The 17053-nt window shown below is 54.6% G+C and overlaps 1 protein-coding gene across 1 annotated transcript in view; it reads right to left on the bottom strand.

Annotated features, from left to right (window-relative positions):
• Nucleotides 1-17053, bottom strand: part of OBSCN (obscurin, cytoskeletal calmodulin and titin-interacting RhoGEF) — a gene marked incomplete at both ends in the record, with an annotated part of 117594 nt that overhangs the window by 61549 nt on the left and 38992 nt on the right. The window contains 15 exons of the mRNA XM_080698667.1: nt 1107-1370; nt 1693-1956; nt 2477-2740; nt 3084-3347; nt 6057-6320; nt 6955-7221; nt 8396-8662; nt 9095-9367; nt 11711-11977; nt 12168-12434; nt 13277-13549; nt 14578-14844; nt 14930-15196; nt 15279-15545; nt 16139-16408. Of these exons, the coding sequence (XP_080554793.1) occupies nt 1107-1370; nt 1693-1956; nt 2477-2740; nt 3084-3347; nt 6057-6320; nt 6955-7221; nt 8396-8662; nt 9095-9367; nt 11711-11977; nt 12168-12434; nt 13277-13549; nt 14578-14844; nt 14930-15196; nt 15279-15545; nt 16139-16408 (4005 nt within the window). The remainder of the gene's footprint in view (nt 1-1106; nt 1371-1692; nt 1957-2476; nt 2741-3083; nt 3348-6056; nt 6321-6954; nt 7222-8395; nt 8663-9094; nt 9368-11710; nt 11978-12167; nt 12435-13276; nt 13550-14577; nt 14845-14929; nt 15197-15278; nt 15546-16138; nt 16409-17053) is intronic.

The following is a 17053-nucleotide window of genomic DNA, read 5'->3' as shown; positions in this document are numbered from 1 at the left end:
CTTAGAGTTGGTGCTGGAATGGGTTAAAACTCTGGAGGAGTGGGAGAGTGTATTTTGCATGTGTAACTGAACTGTGCTCCCCCACCTCAAACTCATACTGAAGTCCTAATCCACATATCTCAGAACATGACTCTGTTTCTAGGTAGGGTTAGGGTGTGTGTGTCTGTGTTGTACTGAGGATTGAACCCAAGGGTATTCTGCCTTTGCCCTACACCCCCAGCTCTATTTTTTTTTTAATTTTGAAACAGTATCTCTCACCAAGTTGTGGAGCATCTCGCTAAGTTGCTGAGGCTGGCGTCAAACCTGAGTTTCTCCTGTGTCAGCCTCCCAAATACTAGATTACAAAGTGTGTGCCAAGATGTTCAGCTCTAGGTAAGGTACTTAAAGAAGGAATTAAGTTAAATGAGGTTGTCAGGGTGGCTTCAAATTCAGTATGACCAATGTTCACATAAGAGGAGGCGATCAGGACACAGACATACACAGAGGAGGAACAGCCGTGTGAGAACACAGGAGAAGATGGGATCTTCAAGCCAAGGAGAGCGGACTTAGAAACAGCCACCCCACTGGCACTTGAGCATTGGGATTCCCACCTTCAGAACCATGGGATATACACTCTGTTTTTTGAGCCACAGACTACAGCACGGTGTTACAGCCTGAGCTGACTCAGGCAGGTCTGCACATTAGCTAGGGCAAATGCTCTCACCACATTCAGGAGGGCCTGATGGGCATCCCCTCCAGGACCCCAGCACTGCTGTGCATTTTCACTGCAGGATACGCAGTTCTGCACCTCATGCCTAGGGCCCAAGAGCCCAGGTACCTCTACCGGCCGCGGCAAGATACCCACAGTCCAGTCAACCATCCTGGACGCTGAAACTGACCTGCTGGTACCTCCCGTGGGTCTCTGCACTATTTGCCACTGGGGTCCACATCCTGGCCCTAGACTAGGCTGATGCAGGGCTCCTCAGTGTGCATTTGTGGGATGGACCACACAGATGGGTGATTGTGGGAACAAGGAGATGCCATCAAGAGACAGAAGGAGAGCTCATACTGAATGGGGTAGGTGGAAGAAGACAGAAGTCACTTGGACAACCACACGTGGTCATTACCCTTCACGGTCAGAATGGCCGAGGTCTTCTCCTGCCCACATAGGCATGAGTACTTTCCGGAATCTGCCACAGCGAGGTCACAGATCTGCAGCTCACACACAGCCCCATCCTGCCTCAGCCTGTATCTGTCCCCATCTCTCAGGGCCTCTTTCTCCTTCTTCCACTCCACGGGGGCCGCCTTGCTCAGTGCACACCGCAGAGTGGCTGTGTCCCCTTCCGTGGCCTCTAGGCTTCTCATGTCTTCTATGAACCTGGTGGGCAGGGCTGAGAAAGGCCAAGCAGCCACTGAGAACACAGACTGTCTACAGACACTCCGGACAGGACACAGGACCCATGAAGAGCCACATGAAGGACCACACAGTGAATAGTGAATGGATGTGCAGACACGAGGGGACCCAGAGTCCCCGGAGGAACAGAGAACACAAAAGGGCGGACATGGACATGAGAACACCTCTGAGATGAGAATGGGGTCCATGGGGACAAATGCCAGAGTCATCACGGTGCCATGTCACAGATGGAGGAGGTGATGACGGAGGATGACTTGAAGACATTGAGCCCGGTCCACATGGACACACACAATCTTTACCCCTGATGGTCAGCAAGGCCGAGGTCCGCTCCTGTCCACACACGCATGAGTATTCCCCCGCATCTGCCATGGTGAGGCCCGGGACCTGCAGCTCAAACACAGCTCCATCCTGCCTCAGCCTGTATCTGTGCCCATCTCTGAGGATCTTGGTTCCCTTCTTCCACTCAACAGGGGCCTCTCTGCTCAGCTGACACTGCAGAGTGGCTGTGGCCCCTTCTGTGGCCTCTTTGTTCCTCAGACCCTCTGTGAACTTGGGAAGCAGGGCTGGGGAAGTCAGAAAGACACAGACAGTCACACTCCCTGAGCACACAAAAGGGGCAGGATGTGAACGGCACAGAAAAGACACAACATCCAACTGGGCCCGGACCATGTGCAGAGAATGCTGAGAGCAAGCTGTGGACTGATTTTCCCTTGGTGTGTCCTTTTAATATCACAGCCACGACCCCTCCCATGGCCGCAACAGGCCTTATATGTTATACAAATCGGTGTATGCAGACCTAGACACTTATGAGCGACACATGGAAACTCTCAGATTCTCTATGGAACAGTGGGAGGCAAGACGGGATGAGAATGAGGACGAGACACAGAGCCCACAGGACAACAGCTCAGAACCCCTGGCAGTACGGAGAGCGGCTATAGATGTGGAAGCTGGGAGGGATTTTGCGCAGTTATGAAAAGGGGGAAGCACAGAAGGAGAGATCATGGAACAAGTGCAGAGCACTGTTGTGAGGCCAATCCTTAGACACCGGAACACAGATCCACTTGGCCACATGTGGTCTTTTACCCTTGACAGTCAGCGTCGCCGAGGTGCTGTCCTGCCCGCACACACATGAGTACTCTCCAGCATCTTCCATGGCCAGGCCACAGATCTGCAGCTCACACACGGCCCCATCCTGCCTCAGGCTGTGTCTGTCCCCATCTCTGAGGGTCTCGGACCCCTTCCTCCACTCCACGAGGGCCTCCTTGCTCAGCTTACAATGTAGCGTGGCCGTGGTCCCTTCTGTGGCCTCTTGGCTTCTCATCTCCTCTATGAACCTGGCAGGCAGGGCTGAGAAGGGCCAAGCAGCCACTGAGAACACGGGACAGTCTGGAGATATTATGACAGGACACAGAACCCACGAGGGCCACACACACTGTCAAAGCACCATGACAGGAACAAAAGATATCGTGCAGATGGTGAGGAAAGCGAGTGACCAGGAGGAGGGTGGACATGAGCATGAGGACCTCTGGATGAGGAGCAGGGGAGAAGGGGCTACCCAGAGGACTCCAGAGAAAGTCCAGCTGTCACAAGGAGGGCACAGTGCCATGCCACAGGCAGAGGAGGAGGTGGTGATGGAGGATGGCGTGAAGACACCAAGCCATATGTCCACGAGTTCACACACAATCTTTACCCCTGATGGCCAGCATGGCCGAGGTCCTCTCCTGCCTGCACACACATGAGTATTCCCCTGCATCTGCCTCGGCCAGGCCCTGGATCTCCAGCTCACACACGGTCCTGTCCTGCCTCAGGCTGTGTCTGTTCCCATCTCTGAGGGTCTCTGTTCCCTTCTTCCATACCACGGAAGCTTCTTTGCTGAGCTCACACCGCAGTGTGGTTGTGGCCCCTTCTGTGACCTCTTTATTCTTCAGACCTTCAGTGAACCTGGCAGCCAGGGCTGGGAGGGTCAAAAAGACACGAACACATTCATGCTGTCTGAGCACATGGAAGACACAAGACACAGACGATCCAAAGAGGACACTGAGCTCTGCTGAGCGTAGTCTGTGAACGAAGCTCTCTTGGCCTAGCCCGTGTCCCACATAGCCAGGGTCCACTCCGTGGCCCCCTGAGGCCTCACACTGCATGAACCTGGCTGGCAGGCCTGAGGAGGACCAAGGACATCAGAATCTCTGCAGAACACTGGTGGGAGCAGGACAGGACAGGACACTCAATGATGAAAAGTATCTGGAAGTAAAACATTGACAGACAGGTGGGGAACAGTGCCAAGGGAGAAGAGGAGGACTTCAGGACCGACAGCCATAAGACCCATGGATGGATGGGCAGAAGCACTGACAGAGATTCCCCCAGCACCCTCCATGGTTCACACTGTCTAAAATACCAGACTCAAGGGCCCGGCTTGGCCAGAGTGCTCAGATTGTAGAACCCCAGCACCCCAACCGCCCCGGCATTTGGGACTTTCTGTCCCAGTGCCCCTGTTTACAGGTACTGGGACTTTCCATTGCTGGGACTTTACTTCCCTGTGTTCCAGGAACTGGCCCACCGAAGAAACTGTTGCTAGCTGCAACTGTTGCTAAGTGCCAAAAAGAATAATACCTAATAAACTACCCAATCCTAGTAAAGGTCAGAAGTAAGAACCAATGACAATGAGACACCTAATGCTTAATGTTAACTGTACTTTTGTGTTTTAAGAGTATAAAAGCTGCAAGCTTCTGTTACTAGGGGTCGATTCCTCAACTTGGGAGGCGACCCCAGCGCTGGATAAAATAAACCTCTTGCCAAATTGCATCGACTTCTGCCTGTGAGTGATTTCTGGGAGGGGCGCGTGCTTCCTGGGGGCCGTCAGGTCCAACAAGATCACCCCACACAGCAGCTGTGGTCCCTTCTATAGCTCCCTGTGTCACTGCTATTGTATAATCTCAATGTTTGGCTGGCAAAGGAGATGGCAATGGCTGCCTGAACTCTCCCCCAGAGGTCATATCAGCTTCTACTTCCCAGTTACAAAGAACACCCTGGTTGAGAGGGAAGAGGCCACAATTTTCCTTGTGGCACTGTCATCACGGGACCCCATCCCCTGGGTTTACAGTGTCAGCAAGCACCCCAATGCATTAAATTCACAACTCATGAAGGAGCAGTCCACCCATCCAAAAACAGCATGCGGAACCTCAGAAACAGGGGTCTTCCAGTAACACTGGCTCAGGGCCTCCCTGATAGCTTTCAGAAACAGCACTCTCTAGAAAGGCCCAAGTAGGATGCCAAACCATCCCAAGCCCTTCGTGGGCCATGTTCAGTGCTGGCAACAATTTTCTCAGGTGGCTGGCAGTTAGCTGGGGGATTGTCACTCCTTGGCCATGGGTAGCACCTCCCAGAGCCAAGGGAGTGAGCAGCTGCCCCTGAGGCTGCCTTTACAACATTCTGCATCCACCTGATGGGCCTGGAGTCCACATCTCTGTTGTCTCCCAGTGAGTCTGGGGGCTTGCAGTCGCCCTGCCTGTGTGTGGTGAACACTGCCCCATCTGTGAGGACTCTGAAAAGGCTTCCAACACTTTCCCACATCGTGGAGCTACCGTGACAGGCAGAGTAAAAGATGGCCATGCCCAGCACCCAGAACTCTCCTCTTCACTGACAAAATCCTGAATGAGAGATGCCTTTGATCTGCAGGTATTTAATTATCTCATGCTAAGATGCCTAGACCCTTCCTTGACGTCTGCCTTTATTTCATCTACAAACCAAGCTCTGCAAGGACCCCTGAGCATCTGGACCCCTGGATCTGGGGAGCTGACCCACAGCAAGGCCGCCGGCCACAGCAGTGTAGTTTCCAGTGCCTTGATACACAAGACGAGATCTGCAGGGCCCTGATTCTTCCACAGAAGACACTGGTGGCTCAATGCTGGAATTGTCTCCCCTACGTGACCAGATCTCATGGGCTCAGAAGCCAAGTCTAGTGGCCCTGGCTCTGGCTAAGGTCTACCACTTGCACCCACTGGCCTGAGATCCCCCAGGAACCACCACAGCAGGGCACCCCTGCCTGCTAGGACTGAGAGAGATCATGCAGACAAGAGCACTGGACCCCATAGCTTGTGGACAAGAGGACAGAGACACCATGTGAGCAGCACAGGGTGTGGAGCAGGGGCTGCTGAAGGCAGGACCAGAGAGAGCCCCAAACAGCGGGCCCAGCCAGGGACACACCATGAGACTGGCTAACGGTGCCTCACTCCCACAGGAGTGACCCCCGCCTCTCCCTCTCCCATCCCCATTGTGTCCCCACACTCTCAGTTCTCACCTTTTTTTCTGGGATTCCTGCCCCCCCACATTTTTGCTCTGTGGTCCACTCCTGGACCTCCTGCTGACCCCCTTTCCTGCTAAGTCCCACAGGAAGACTTGACACTGCATCTCTGTCATTGGTTGGGTCTCCCTACATCCCCTATCCCAGACCACGGCCCACCATGGGGCTGGGAAAGGCCCCCCAGTTCTCTTTCTGGCTTCTGATTCAAATTTTCACATGATAAGTATGAGAAATGCCTGCTGAAGGAATGAGGAGAGACACAGGGAAGCAGGAAGTCCACAGCTGATGGGAGCGGACGGAGGAGACCTGAGAAAGTGGTCAGACATACAGCCACTAGAGCACACGGCCCCACGTGGTCATTACCCTTGACGGTCAGCGTGGCCGAGGTCCTCTCCTTCCCGCACATGCATGAGTACTCCCCCGCATCCGCCTCGACCAGGCCCCGGATCTGCAGCTCACACACAGCGCCATCCTGCCTCAGGCTGTGTCTGTCCCCATCACGGAGGCTCTCCGTCCCCCTCCTCCACTCCACGGGGGCTGCCTTGCTCAGCTCGCACTGCAGCACGGCCGTGGTCCCTTCTGTGGCCTCCTTGCTTCTCAGTCTTCCTATGAAGTGGGCCGGCACAGCTGGAAGGATCAGACACCAGGGACATGAGATTCACTTCGGCACTGGGAGACAACATGTGACAGAACAAAGGATAAGACAGAAGCCCCAGGACAAGAGGAGAGGACCAGAGATGGCACGGGGGATGGGGCCATGACAGCCCAGGAAGTGGGAAGGGATCCTATGGCAACCCGCAAACACAGGGAGTGGACGTGGAACAAGTCAAACACAAAGCGTGAGGTCAAGTCTTGGGTGCCAGAACACAGATCTACTTGGCCACATGTGGTCATTACCCTTGACGGTCAGCGTGGCTGAAGTCCTCTCCTCCCCACACACACATGAGTACTCCCCCGCATCTGCCTCGGCCAGGCCCTGGATATGCAGCTCACACACGGCGCCGTCCTGCCTCAGGCTGTGTCTGTCCCCATCGTGGAGGCTCTCTGTCCCCTTCCTCCACTCCACAGGGGCCGCCTTGCTCAGCTCACACCGCAGCACAGCCGTGGCCCCCTCCATCACCTCCTTGTTTCTTAGTTTCCCTATGAACTGGGCAGATAGGGCTGGAGCAGGGAGATAGAAACAGAGTGTCATCTTTGTTCTCCTACAATGGAAGCAGGGTCAAGTTGGACCATGTGGGCAGGGCAAGACAGGGACACTCACCCTTCACAGTGAGTGTGGCTGAGGTTGTCTGGTCCCCAAAGGAGCATGAGTACTGCCCGCTGTCCTGGGGCTGCAAGTCCCGGATGACCAGCTCCAGCACGGCGCCCTCCTGGCGCACTCTGTACTTGCCACCGGACTTCAAGATGTTGTCTCCATGGCGCCACTCCACAGGAGCGGCCACAGATGACAGTGCACAGCGCAGTGTGGCAGCACCACCCTCCGGCAGCTCCACATCCTTCAGGGCCTCCCGGAAGCGCACCGGCCGAGCTGTGGACAGACACAGGCTCAGCGCAGACTCCCTGAGCAAGTCCCACTGGGGTGCAACTGGGGTAACTGCTACAGTGTGGGGGGCAGTTTACATATTAGGAGCCAGTGGTAAGGAAAAGACCTCTGGGGAGAGATGGATGTGGGGGTGGAGGGTCAGCCAGGGGGTAGGTGGGTGGAGAAGGTGGGACATTGCAGACCGAGCTGTGTCCCCAACAACATTCAGATGTTGAAGTCCCAACCAGGACCTCGGGATATGACTGTATTTGGCAAGGTGGACTTTAAAGAGATAATTACAGTTTAAGAGAGAGAGACAGACAGACAGATAGACAGAGACAGAGAGACAGAAAGAGAGAGAAACAGAGACAGAGAGAGACAGAGAGAGATCATAAGAAGCCTTGAGTAGTAAGTGGTGCCACCTGCAGTCTCAGTACTTGGAAGGCTGAGACAGAAGGATCACAGGCTCGAGACTAGCCTCAGCAACTTAGAATCACAGAAACCTTGCAAGACCATGTTTCAAAACAGGCTGGGAATGTAGCTCAGAAACAGAATGCCCTTGGGGTTAATCCCAGTACCACAAAAAAGGAAAAAGAAAAAAGAAAAAAGAAAAGCTCATTGGAGTGGACCCTAACTGCACAGGACTTCAGAAAAAGAAGTAAGAACACCAAACACGCGGTCAGACACACCAGGACACATGGAGGTGGTGGTGGCCTCGAAATAACATCCCACAGCACCCTGATCTCAGCACTCCCGCTTCTAGGACTGAGAAATTCCTGGTTTTTTGTTTTGTTTTGGGGTTTTTTTTGTTGTTGTTTGTTTGTTTGTTGTTTTTATCCACAGGGTCTGTGGTTCCTTCCTGGGACAGCCCAACAATTTAAGATAGGAGCTAGCCAAAGGTGGAAAGGGGAGACACAGAACTGTGGGAAAGCAGGTGAAATCAGGAGTGAACACACATGGTCACAAGACCAGGAGAGTGCCAGGGACAGGCTGCCAGGCCAGCAGAGGCATGGAGATAGGAGGGTGCTGAACAGGGCCACGGATGCCCATAGAAAGCCCTGAGACAGGCAGAGGTGGAGGTGGGCAGAATTCTGGTGTCCTGTGCCCTGTGCTCCATGGGCATCTGCTCATTCAAACCAGGAATGCCCACCCAGGGCATGGGCTGCAACACGAGGCTCACCGTGGACCCTGACGATGGCGCTGCTCGAGGCCCCACCCGCCTCACACTTGTACCGCCCACTGTCCTGAGGGGTAGCACCAGAAAGGACCAGCTGGGCACAGCAGCCCTCAGAGCGCAGCTGACAACGAGCAGAGGGCCGCAGTGTCTTCCCATCCTTGGTCCAGCGCAAGGAAGTTTCCGGAGCAGTGGTCTCACAGGTGAGGGTCAGGTCCTCGCCTTCTGTGACTGTGACATCCATGAGCCCCTGGGAGAAGATGCTCGGCTTCTCTGGAGAACAGAAAGAGTGGCCGAGGATGCTTGGGGACTATGCAGCTGCAGGGGAGGGGGTGACACTGCATAGCTGGCAAGCCCCTGTCAGTGTCTGCCTGATGTGGACAGGGATATGAAGGGGACAGGACAGACTCTGCTCCCACCCTGGCAGGGACACAGCCAAAGCAAGCCATACTGAACACAAGTTCTGAGTGTCACTTAGGAGGAATTCATCCCCAAACAGCCCAACTCCAAGCCGAGTCCCCACGCTACAGGCAGCTAATCTCACCTTCACTGTGAGCCTAGTTCTGCACTCACTGCACAGTAGGGCTGCTGTCTAAGCTACTGTCTGCTTCTCTCCAAGGCTGTGCCTCTCAGTAACACAGACTATGTGGTACCCCACCACCATCACCATCACTGGCAGCCTCCACCTTGAGACACAAAACCCACCAGTGACTCGCAGTGCAGCTGAGGTACGCTGGTCGCCCGCCTCGAAGTAGACAGTGCCAGAGTCCTTGAGGGCCAGCTGCCGCAGGGTGAGTGTGTGGTAACCCCCAGGCTGGGCCTGTATCTCATTGAGGTCGTTGACATGCAGGGGGGTCTTGTCCAGGAACCAGTACACAGGCTCGTAGTCAGCAGGGGAGATGCAGCAGCAGAAAGTAGCTGAGGAGCCCTCCTGCACCTCGGCGTCCTCCAGGTCCTTAGTGATGAGAACCCGCTGCCCTGCAGGGCACAGATGGGAAAGTCAGGGTCTTGGCCAGCTGCTGAGGGAGATGGGGCTTCTCCCTCAGATCAGGGAAGGGGCTCACAACCTCGCACTAGTCACTGCTTAACAAGTCTTATTGACAAAACTGGGAAAACAGTAAGCAGGCCAGAGTTGAAGGGGCCAAAAGTGTTTTTTAATTAATTAATTAATTAATTTTGTATTATTTAATATATTTTATTGGTGCATTGTGATCAAACATCTCAATGGAATACAAGACTTGTGAGGATATACAAGCACACATCATCCAATTAGTCTTTAACCAATCCCCATCCCATTCCATCCCCCTCCCTCAATCCCATGCTTGATTTAGTGATTAACTTTGATATATTTGTTTAAGTACATCATGTGCTTTAAAGAGATTCCATCTTCCCTCATCCCATCCCCTCTGATTGGTCACCTTAATTGTTCCTCCATAGGGCCCTTTCTTCAACTAGATTTCCTATTACCTATTTCTTCCTAGTTTTTTCATATTGGGAAAAGCATCTGACTTTTTATTTTCTGTGATATTTCTCTGTGTATGCCGCATTGCAGGTCCCGATCCCATTCTTGAAGGCTCCGGCACAGGCCTGGCCACCTGGCAGACTCTGATCCTGGCCTTGCTGGCCCCAGCACCGGCCTCACCCCTTAGCAGGCTCCAATCCCAGCCTTGGAGACCCCAGCACCAGCCTTGCCTCATGGCAGGCTCCGATCCTAGCCTCGCTGGCCCCGGCACCAGCCTCTCTTTGGCAGGCTCCGATCCCAGCCTTGGCACTGGCCTCGCCTCACAGCAAGCTCCGATCCTGGCCTCGCTGGGCCAAAAGCATTTTAGGTCCACTTCTAAGTCCAAAACCCACCTCCTAAAGCCCTTTTGTGAAACAGCACATACTCTACAATCTCCTTTGGTACACTTTAAATCAGCTTTAGATCTAAGTGTAATGTGAATAGTTGTTACACTGTACTATTTAGGGAATTGTGACAAGAAAAATGTCTGTACATGTTCAGCACAGATCTGATTTATTTTTCCTAATGTTTTCAATCGGTAGTTGGTTGGATCCTTCAATATAGAACTGCATATATGTAGAAAGGGCCAGCTGTATACTCTACTCATGGTCTACTCATGGTTGCTGAGACCTTTCACACACTAAATTGTTATTCCTTGAAGACAAATCCAAGAAAGAACATCCTGGAATTGGGGCCAGGTGAAGACCATGTTCAAGACTGTTTTCCACTGTGTTCAAGGCAGGGTGGCCCCTGCCCTGACATCAACGGCATAGCCCTACAAACCTGGGCAGGCCACTGACCCACTTCCAATCTCCAACTCTACAAAGCAGGAGTAATGGCCTCTCCCATCCTGCATAATGGATGCAAAGTACCACACACACAAGGAGATGGCACTAGCAAAAAGTCCCCATAGCCACTATGACAGCTACCAATCCAAGGAGGAAACCATCCTCATCAGACCCAGACAAGACCAGAGCAGGAAGTCACAGAGAGTAGGCTCCTGCCCACCATCTGGGGGCACTTTCTCAATGACTTTCTAAACCCCTCAAGAAATTCCTCCTCCTTCCACACCCAGCCCTTGCTTTGAGTGCCTTACCTATATGCACAGGCTTTCATAACCAACTTTATCTTCTATGTTCTGAGATGGTGGCAATCCAGATGAGATTTTCTAAACTCAGCTCCCAGTGAGGACTCCCCCACCAGTGAGCACACACCAGCTCCTACTTCCAGTCTCTAAAACCAGTGAGTCTGCACCCAAGCAGTTCAGGCCTCTAACCCCTCCCGCTGGCCTTGGCCTCCTTGGACACAGCCTTGGTGTCCAGTGGCATGTGTGCTCCCACTGTAACACTCGCCATTCCCAAGCAAGCATCATCGTTCTCTGGAGGTCTCATTCAGACTCTTGTAGGTTGAGACATTCACAATAGTCAGCTCCACTCTGGAAACATCTAGGCTCCCTGGCTATCAGCAAGGCTGGATCAGACTGCTCCTCTGGGGTGAGGGTCACATAGGGTGTACAGAAACAAGCAGAGTGCATGCCTCAGGATGCACTATGCATGAACATGGAGGCCAGGAAGTGGGCACACAAGTGCATAAATCAAGAAAGGCTCTCAAGCGATGCACAGATAAGAGACCACTCAAGCATCCTTGACCCCTTAGAGATAGAGAAACAAAGACTGGGCTTGCCCAGAGCTAAGTAGAGCCCTAATATCTGACCATCTCCAAGTCTCCAGGGTCCACTTCAAATAAAGCCTACACCTGAGCCCTAAAGTGCCAAAAACCAGTGTTGTCCTGAGTGCTGTGGCTGTGCCCGCTAGCCTCACCTTGCACCAGGAGCCGGGCCTGGGACTTGGCCTGGCCGATGTTGCAGGTGTAGGTGTCACTGTCTGCCTTCTCCAGGGTGTTGATGGTGAGCTGCAAGGCCACGCCTTCCTGGCTGAGCATGTGCTTCCCTGAGGCCCGAAGCTCTGTGAGGCCCTTGAGCCATGTCACAGTGGATGCTGGGTGCTCTGTCCTACAAGTGAACACAGCCGTGCCCTTCTCCTCCACCTGCAGGTCTGCCAACTCCTCTACGAACCGGTTTGCCTTTTCTGGGAGAGGAAGACAGAATGAATGAGGGCTAAAGTTTGTGTACATCCCATGCCAGTCCTGTTGTCCCAGCCCGGCCATGCAAGCTGAAATTTGAGATCCCTTCCCACCAAGGCTTTATGGCGATGATCCTGGGCCAAGCCAACAAGAGGGGCCACTTCAGGGCCACACATCGGGACTCCTGGCACTCACCTTCCACACGGAGCCTGCCAACACTCTTGGAAGCTTCTGTTTCACATGTGTACTCCCCAGAATCCTTGAGAGAGGCTCCATGGATGACCAGCATGGCCCGCAGGCCCTCACTGAGCACGTCATACTTCTGACTCTTACGGATGGCCTTTCCGTCTTTCAGCCAGCGCACAGAGGTCCCTGCCCTCGATAGCTCACAGCTCAGCACCACATCTTCCCCCAGAGTGGCCCGCTGGTCTTCCAGGGGCTTCACGATGTCCACTGGCCTCTCTGAAGAAAGCAAGGATAGCTACCCATGAAGCACAGTTAGGACCACAGCCCCTCCCAAGACCATACAACCAGGACCAGCCACCGCCAAGACCATACAAGCAGGACTATAGCTACAGCCATCCCACACAGCCGTGACCACAGCTGCCACCATGGCCACATAAGCATGACCATAGCTACAGCCATAGCCTCAGTCATGGCCAGGGACAGGCATTTGGAAACATTCCATTTCTGTAGACCAACACCACAGAGATGTTGTAGCCTTCAAGCCCTAGGGCCTAGGACTCCGGGAGCCTCAGAAACCTGAGGCGCTGGAAGCCCTCACTAACACAAGACATGTAAGCAGGGGCTATAAGACTACAGAATCTTTTGCTCTTGGCAACATGCAGGGCCCACACTATAGCACATGGACATGGACTGGTGCCCACAGGCCAGGCTCCAGCAACCTACACCAAGGGTATACACCAAGAACATTGGCCTCAGACATCAATGACAATTTCCCAGCTGATCATGTGCCCTGTGGTCACAGCTAAAGTGTTGCCATATGCCTGGGTTATCAATATGCTCTGGCAACTTCCATGTGGACAGTTGAACCACAGATCAGAAACCAGAATCCTAAGCTTGGCCCAGGAATATTCAAAGAGTGACTTTCTCAGATGACCAGCACCTCACTCAACCTAGCAGGTGCCTGAGTCCTTGTATCCTTTAAAGGGAGAGCTCACCGGGGGGTACAGAAACAGTGTCTGGAAGCACTGTACCTCCTGGCTACCTGGAGGTTCCCAGATTCAGCATCCCCCCCTACCCCGCACATGGTGATGAGCTCTGCCCGGGCCCACCATGCCCACCTTTGACAATAAGTGAAGCCTTGGAGGTGAGGCTCCGCATGGAGAACACCACCTCCCCGGCGTCACTGAGCATGGCATCTCGGATGGTGAGGATGTACTTGCGGCCCTGGCACGTGGTCTGGAAGTGGCCGGAGCTGCCCACTGTCTTCCCACCAACCGTCCACACAGCCGGGTCACCCGTGCTCTCATGGGACAGGATGCACTCGAAGCTGCAGCTGTCCCCCTCTAGCACCTCCACCGTCTTCAGCCTCTTAGTGATGCCCACGTGCAGATCTACAGGACACAGAAATGGGTCATGTCAGCCAGCCACAGAGGCCAGCCTTGAGAAAACCCCAGTAAGGGGAGCCACACTTCAGGCTGGCTCCTGTCACGCTAGTGCCAAGACAGCAGCATGTCATCTACCAGCAAACTGACAGATGTCCCTCGGCCTAGAGCTGGCCATGGTGTTCACATGATGGACAGCTATGAGCTCCAGTGGAGGTGGCTGAGAGACCAAGGACTGCCCACACTCTTCACCAGCTCATAAACTCCAGGACAGATATAATAGGAGTCCCAAGAGAAGAGACAGCTCCAAATAGCACAAGTCCAGCTCCACAGCAACACATTGTGTCCCTGATCCCTTTCCTAGCTTACTACAAATTGGCAAGGCTGTCATGGACCTGCCACAGGGTAATGAGTAAGCAAGCCTGCCAACCAAGCATCCTGCATACCAGGATGCTTTTGGAATTGAGATCCAGTTGACTGCTGCTGAACCAGGACAGTCGGAACCAGCACTGGCTGAGACGGATGTGCTCAGAGTGAGCCACGAGTTCAAGGTGGCAGAGCTGGGCTGGGTGATGACTCTACAAACCTTGGGGCTTTCTGAGACTCCATGAGGAATGGAATCTATCGCTCCTGTCACTTGCATTACCAGGCTTTGTTCTTGGCCTGGGAGACCTTCCCTAGTATCTTTCTGCCTGTACCCCTGGATGACCCCACACTTGCCCAGCCAGTCTCCTCAGACACCTGTTCCTAGGGTATAGAACAAATGTCTCCAGCCCATCTTGGAGCATCAAGCAGATCCAGGGCAGCCTCCCACCCTCACTGTGTGGAGCACCATCCCCTTGCCCACTGCCTACACTTGGACCTCACAGCATCAGGTCATGGCCTGGCTGCTACCGGAAGCTCCCTTGACTCCTCCTGGCTCTGCAGAGTAGCCCTGGGTCATAGAAAGAGGTATGGACCACCCAGGACAGAAGGAGACTATGATGCTCTCTGCACCTCCCCACACCTAAGCTCCGGCCAAGTCTTGGGCCACGTACCGTGCACACTGACCCGTGCCCTGGTCTCCTCGCTGCCCACATGGCAGGTGTATAGGCCAGCATCTTCATGGCCCAAGTCATGCACCACGAGGTTCCGTGTGCCCTCTGTGTTCAGGATCTCGTACTTGTCGCTGGGACCCAGCTCCACACCATCTTTGCGCCAAACCACGCGGGCCTTGGGGTCTGAGACCTCACACTGCAGAGTCAGCGAACTACGTTCCTCCGCAGACACGTCATCCAGCACTTTCAGGAACACCACTGGCTTTGCTGCAGGGAGGGCATGGGTCAGTGAGAGGAGCCAGGCACTCATGCGCGGCTGGAGGATCCCACAAACCCTGCAAGGACGGCTCACCTTGGACCACAAGGCGAGCAGCTGTGGACACCTTGGGTGAGGTGGCCTGCACCATGCCCGCATCAGCCCGGCGGACGCTCTTGAACACCAGCAGGTGACGTCGACCCTCATGGCTGATCTCATGAAAGCTGTCGTTGTACAGGGGAGTGCTGTTGAGTGACCACTCGATCTCCTCATCCTCGTGGGATAGCTCGCATGAGAAGCAGACCCGTCCCTCCTCTGTGGCCTCGGCATCCTGCAGAGCCTGTGTGACTGTCACCTCCCGAGCTACAAGGAGTAGATAGGGGCCTCAGCCCTTTGCCATGGGCCACACTGGCCCCAGCCCCCTCCATGTCTTGCTGTCCCCTACCTTCCACAGTGACCTCGGCGCTGCTCTGGGCATTGCCCGCCTGGCACCGGTAGATGCCTGCATCGGCAGGGGTAAGCCGCAGGATGCGCAGCTCTGCCATCTGACCCTCTAGCAGCATCTTGAACTTTTCCGATGGGGTCAGTGGGGTGTCCTCCTTGTACCACTGCACAGCCTTGGGGGGCGGCTTAAAGTCACAGGACAGGACCACAGACTGCAGCTCCCGCCCCACCTTGGGCTCCAGCGGCCGGGCCAGCACCACTGGGATGTCTATGGAGAGCAGGGAGAAGGCAGGGTTGTGGGGCAGGAAGCAAACTGCCCAAGCCCTGGTCTGAACACCTCTGCCCAGCCCTCCTTCCCTCTGGTTCTGCCTCATATGCCCCCTGCCCCAAGGACACTCCATACACCTGTCCCAGGTACACTTTGGCTACACACGCTCCTGCCCTGCCCTCAGGACCACATCCTGCTATCCAGGCCACTGACCACCAGCCCCCTTCCCTGCATAAGTTCAGGGTGGGGGACATGGCCCAGCACTGTTTGTCCACCACCCTGAGCTCAGGCACCAGCCCACAGGCCTCTGACCAGTCCCCTAGGCTCGACCCTTGACCCCAACACCCACAAGTGCTCTGGCATGGCGCAGACCCTGCACCCATATCCTGCCCAGCTCTTGGTCTATATATCTTATCCCCTACACACTCCACCCAGGAAGCCCACAGCCATACCCACCCACAGCTGGAGTCATGTCCCCACAACGTCCTCAGCCATGTCCACCAGGGTCCTGGGATACACCCTCGCATGGCACTTCCACAGGCCCACCCGCAGCCAGAGCTGTATCCGCCCTCAGCTCCACCCCTGGCACTCACCTGAGACTGTGAGGTGTGCAGAGGAGCGAGACTTGCCAATGGTGAAATGTACTGGCCCGGTCATGGTGGAGCAGGTTCGCCGCAGTGTCAGCCGGTGCACGGTGCCCTCTTGCTCCATGCCCACATTCGCCCCCACCTGCAACACGGTCTTCCCCAAGAGCCACTTGGGCGGCCTCACAGAGGGGATAGAGGTCTCACACTCAAACCAGGCAGGGGCAGGCTCCATCACCGTCACGTCCTGCAGGCCCCTCACGATGGTAATGGATTGCTCTGCAGGAGAGGGGCTGGTCACCAACAGGGCCCTACAGGGAGCACAGGCACCCCTCCTGCAGGCTCCTGCTTCCTTCCTGGCACAAACCCCTTCCAACAGCACAGTGACATCCTGCACCAGCTGCCCAGACGTCCCCAGTCAGCCCCTCTCAGAGGTGGCTGTCTCCAGGACTGTAGCACAAACAGAAGCCAGGGGCCAGCCTCCAATAAACCCCAAAACCACAAACCATCCCCTAAGAAACCAGAATATCTCCTAAACCAAGGAATAGCCCCCAAGAAAACACAGACCATCCCTAAGAAACTGCCTAAACCAGGGGCCATCCCCCCAGAAACTAGGGGCCAGCCCCCAAGAAAGTATGGGCCACCCCTCAAGAAACCATAGACCAGCCCCCAAGAAACCACATAAACCAAGGTCCAGACCCCAAGAAACCAGAGACCACAGATTATCCCCCAAGAAACCACAGAAACAATGGGTCTGCCCAAGAAACCACAGACTTCTTTAAAAAAAACTACATAAACCAGGGAGGCAGCCCCCAAGAAACTGTAGAGACCACATGCTGCCTCCCCAAACCAGAGACCATCCCCCAAGAAACCACAGGTCACACATCAAGCAACTACAAAATCACAGGCCATCCCCCAAGAAAC

The sequence above is a fragment of the Muscardinus avellanarius genome (assembly GCF_963383645.1).
Source record: "Muscardinus avellanarius genome assembly, chromosome: 7".
Taxonomy (NCBI): Eukaryota; Metazoa; Chordata; class Mammalia; order Rodentia; family Gliridae; genus Muscardinus; species Muscardinus avellanarius.
Note: the sequence above shows the minus strand (reverse complement) of the source record. Positions and strands in the feature narration are given on the sequence as shown.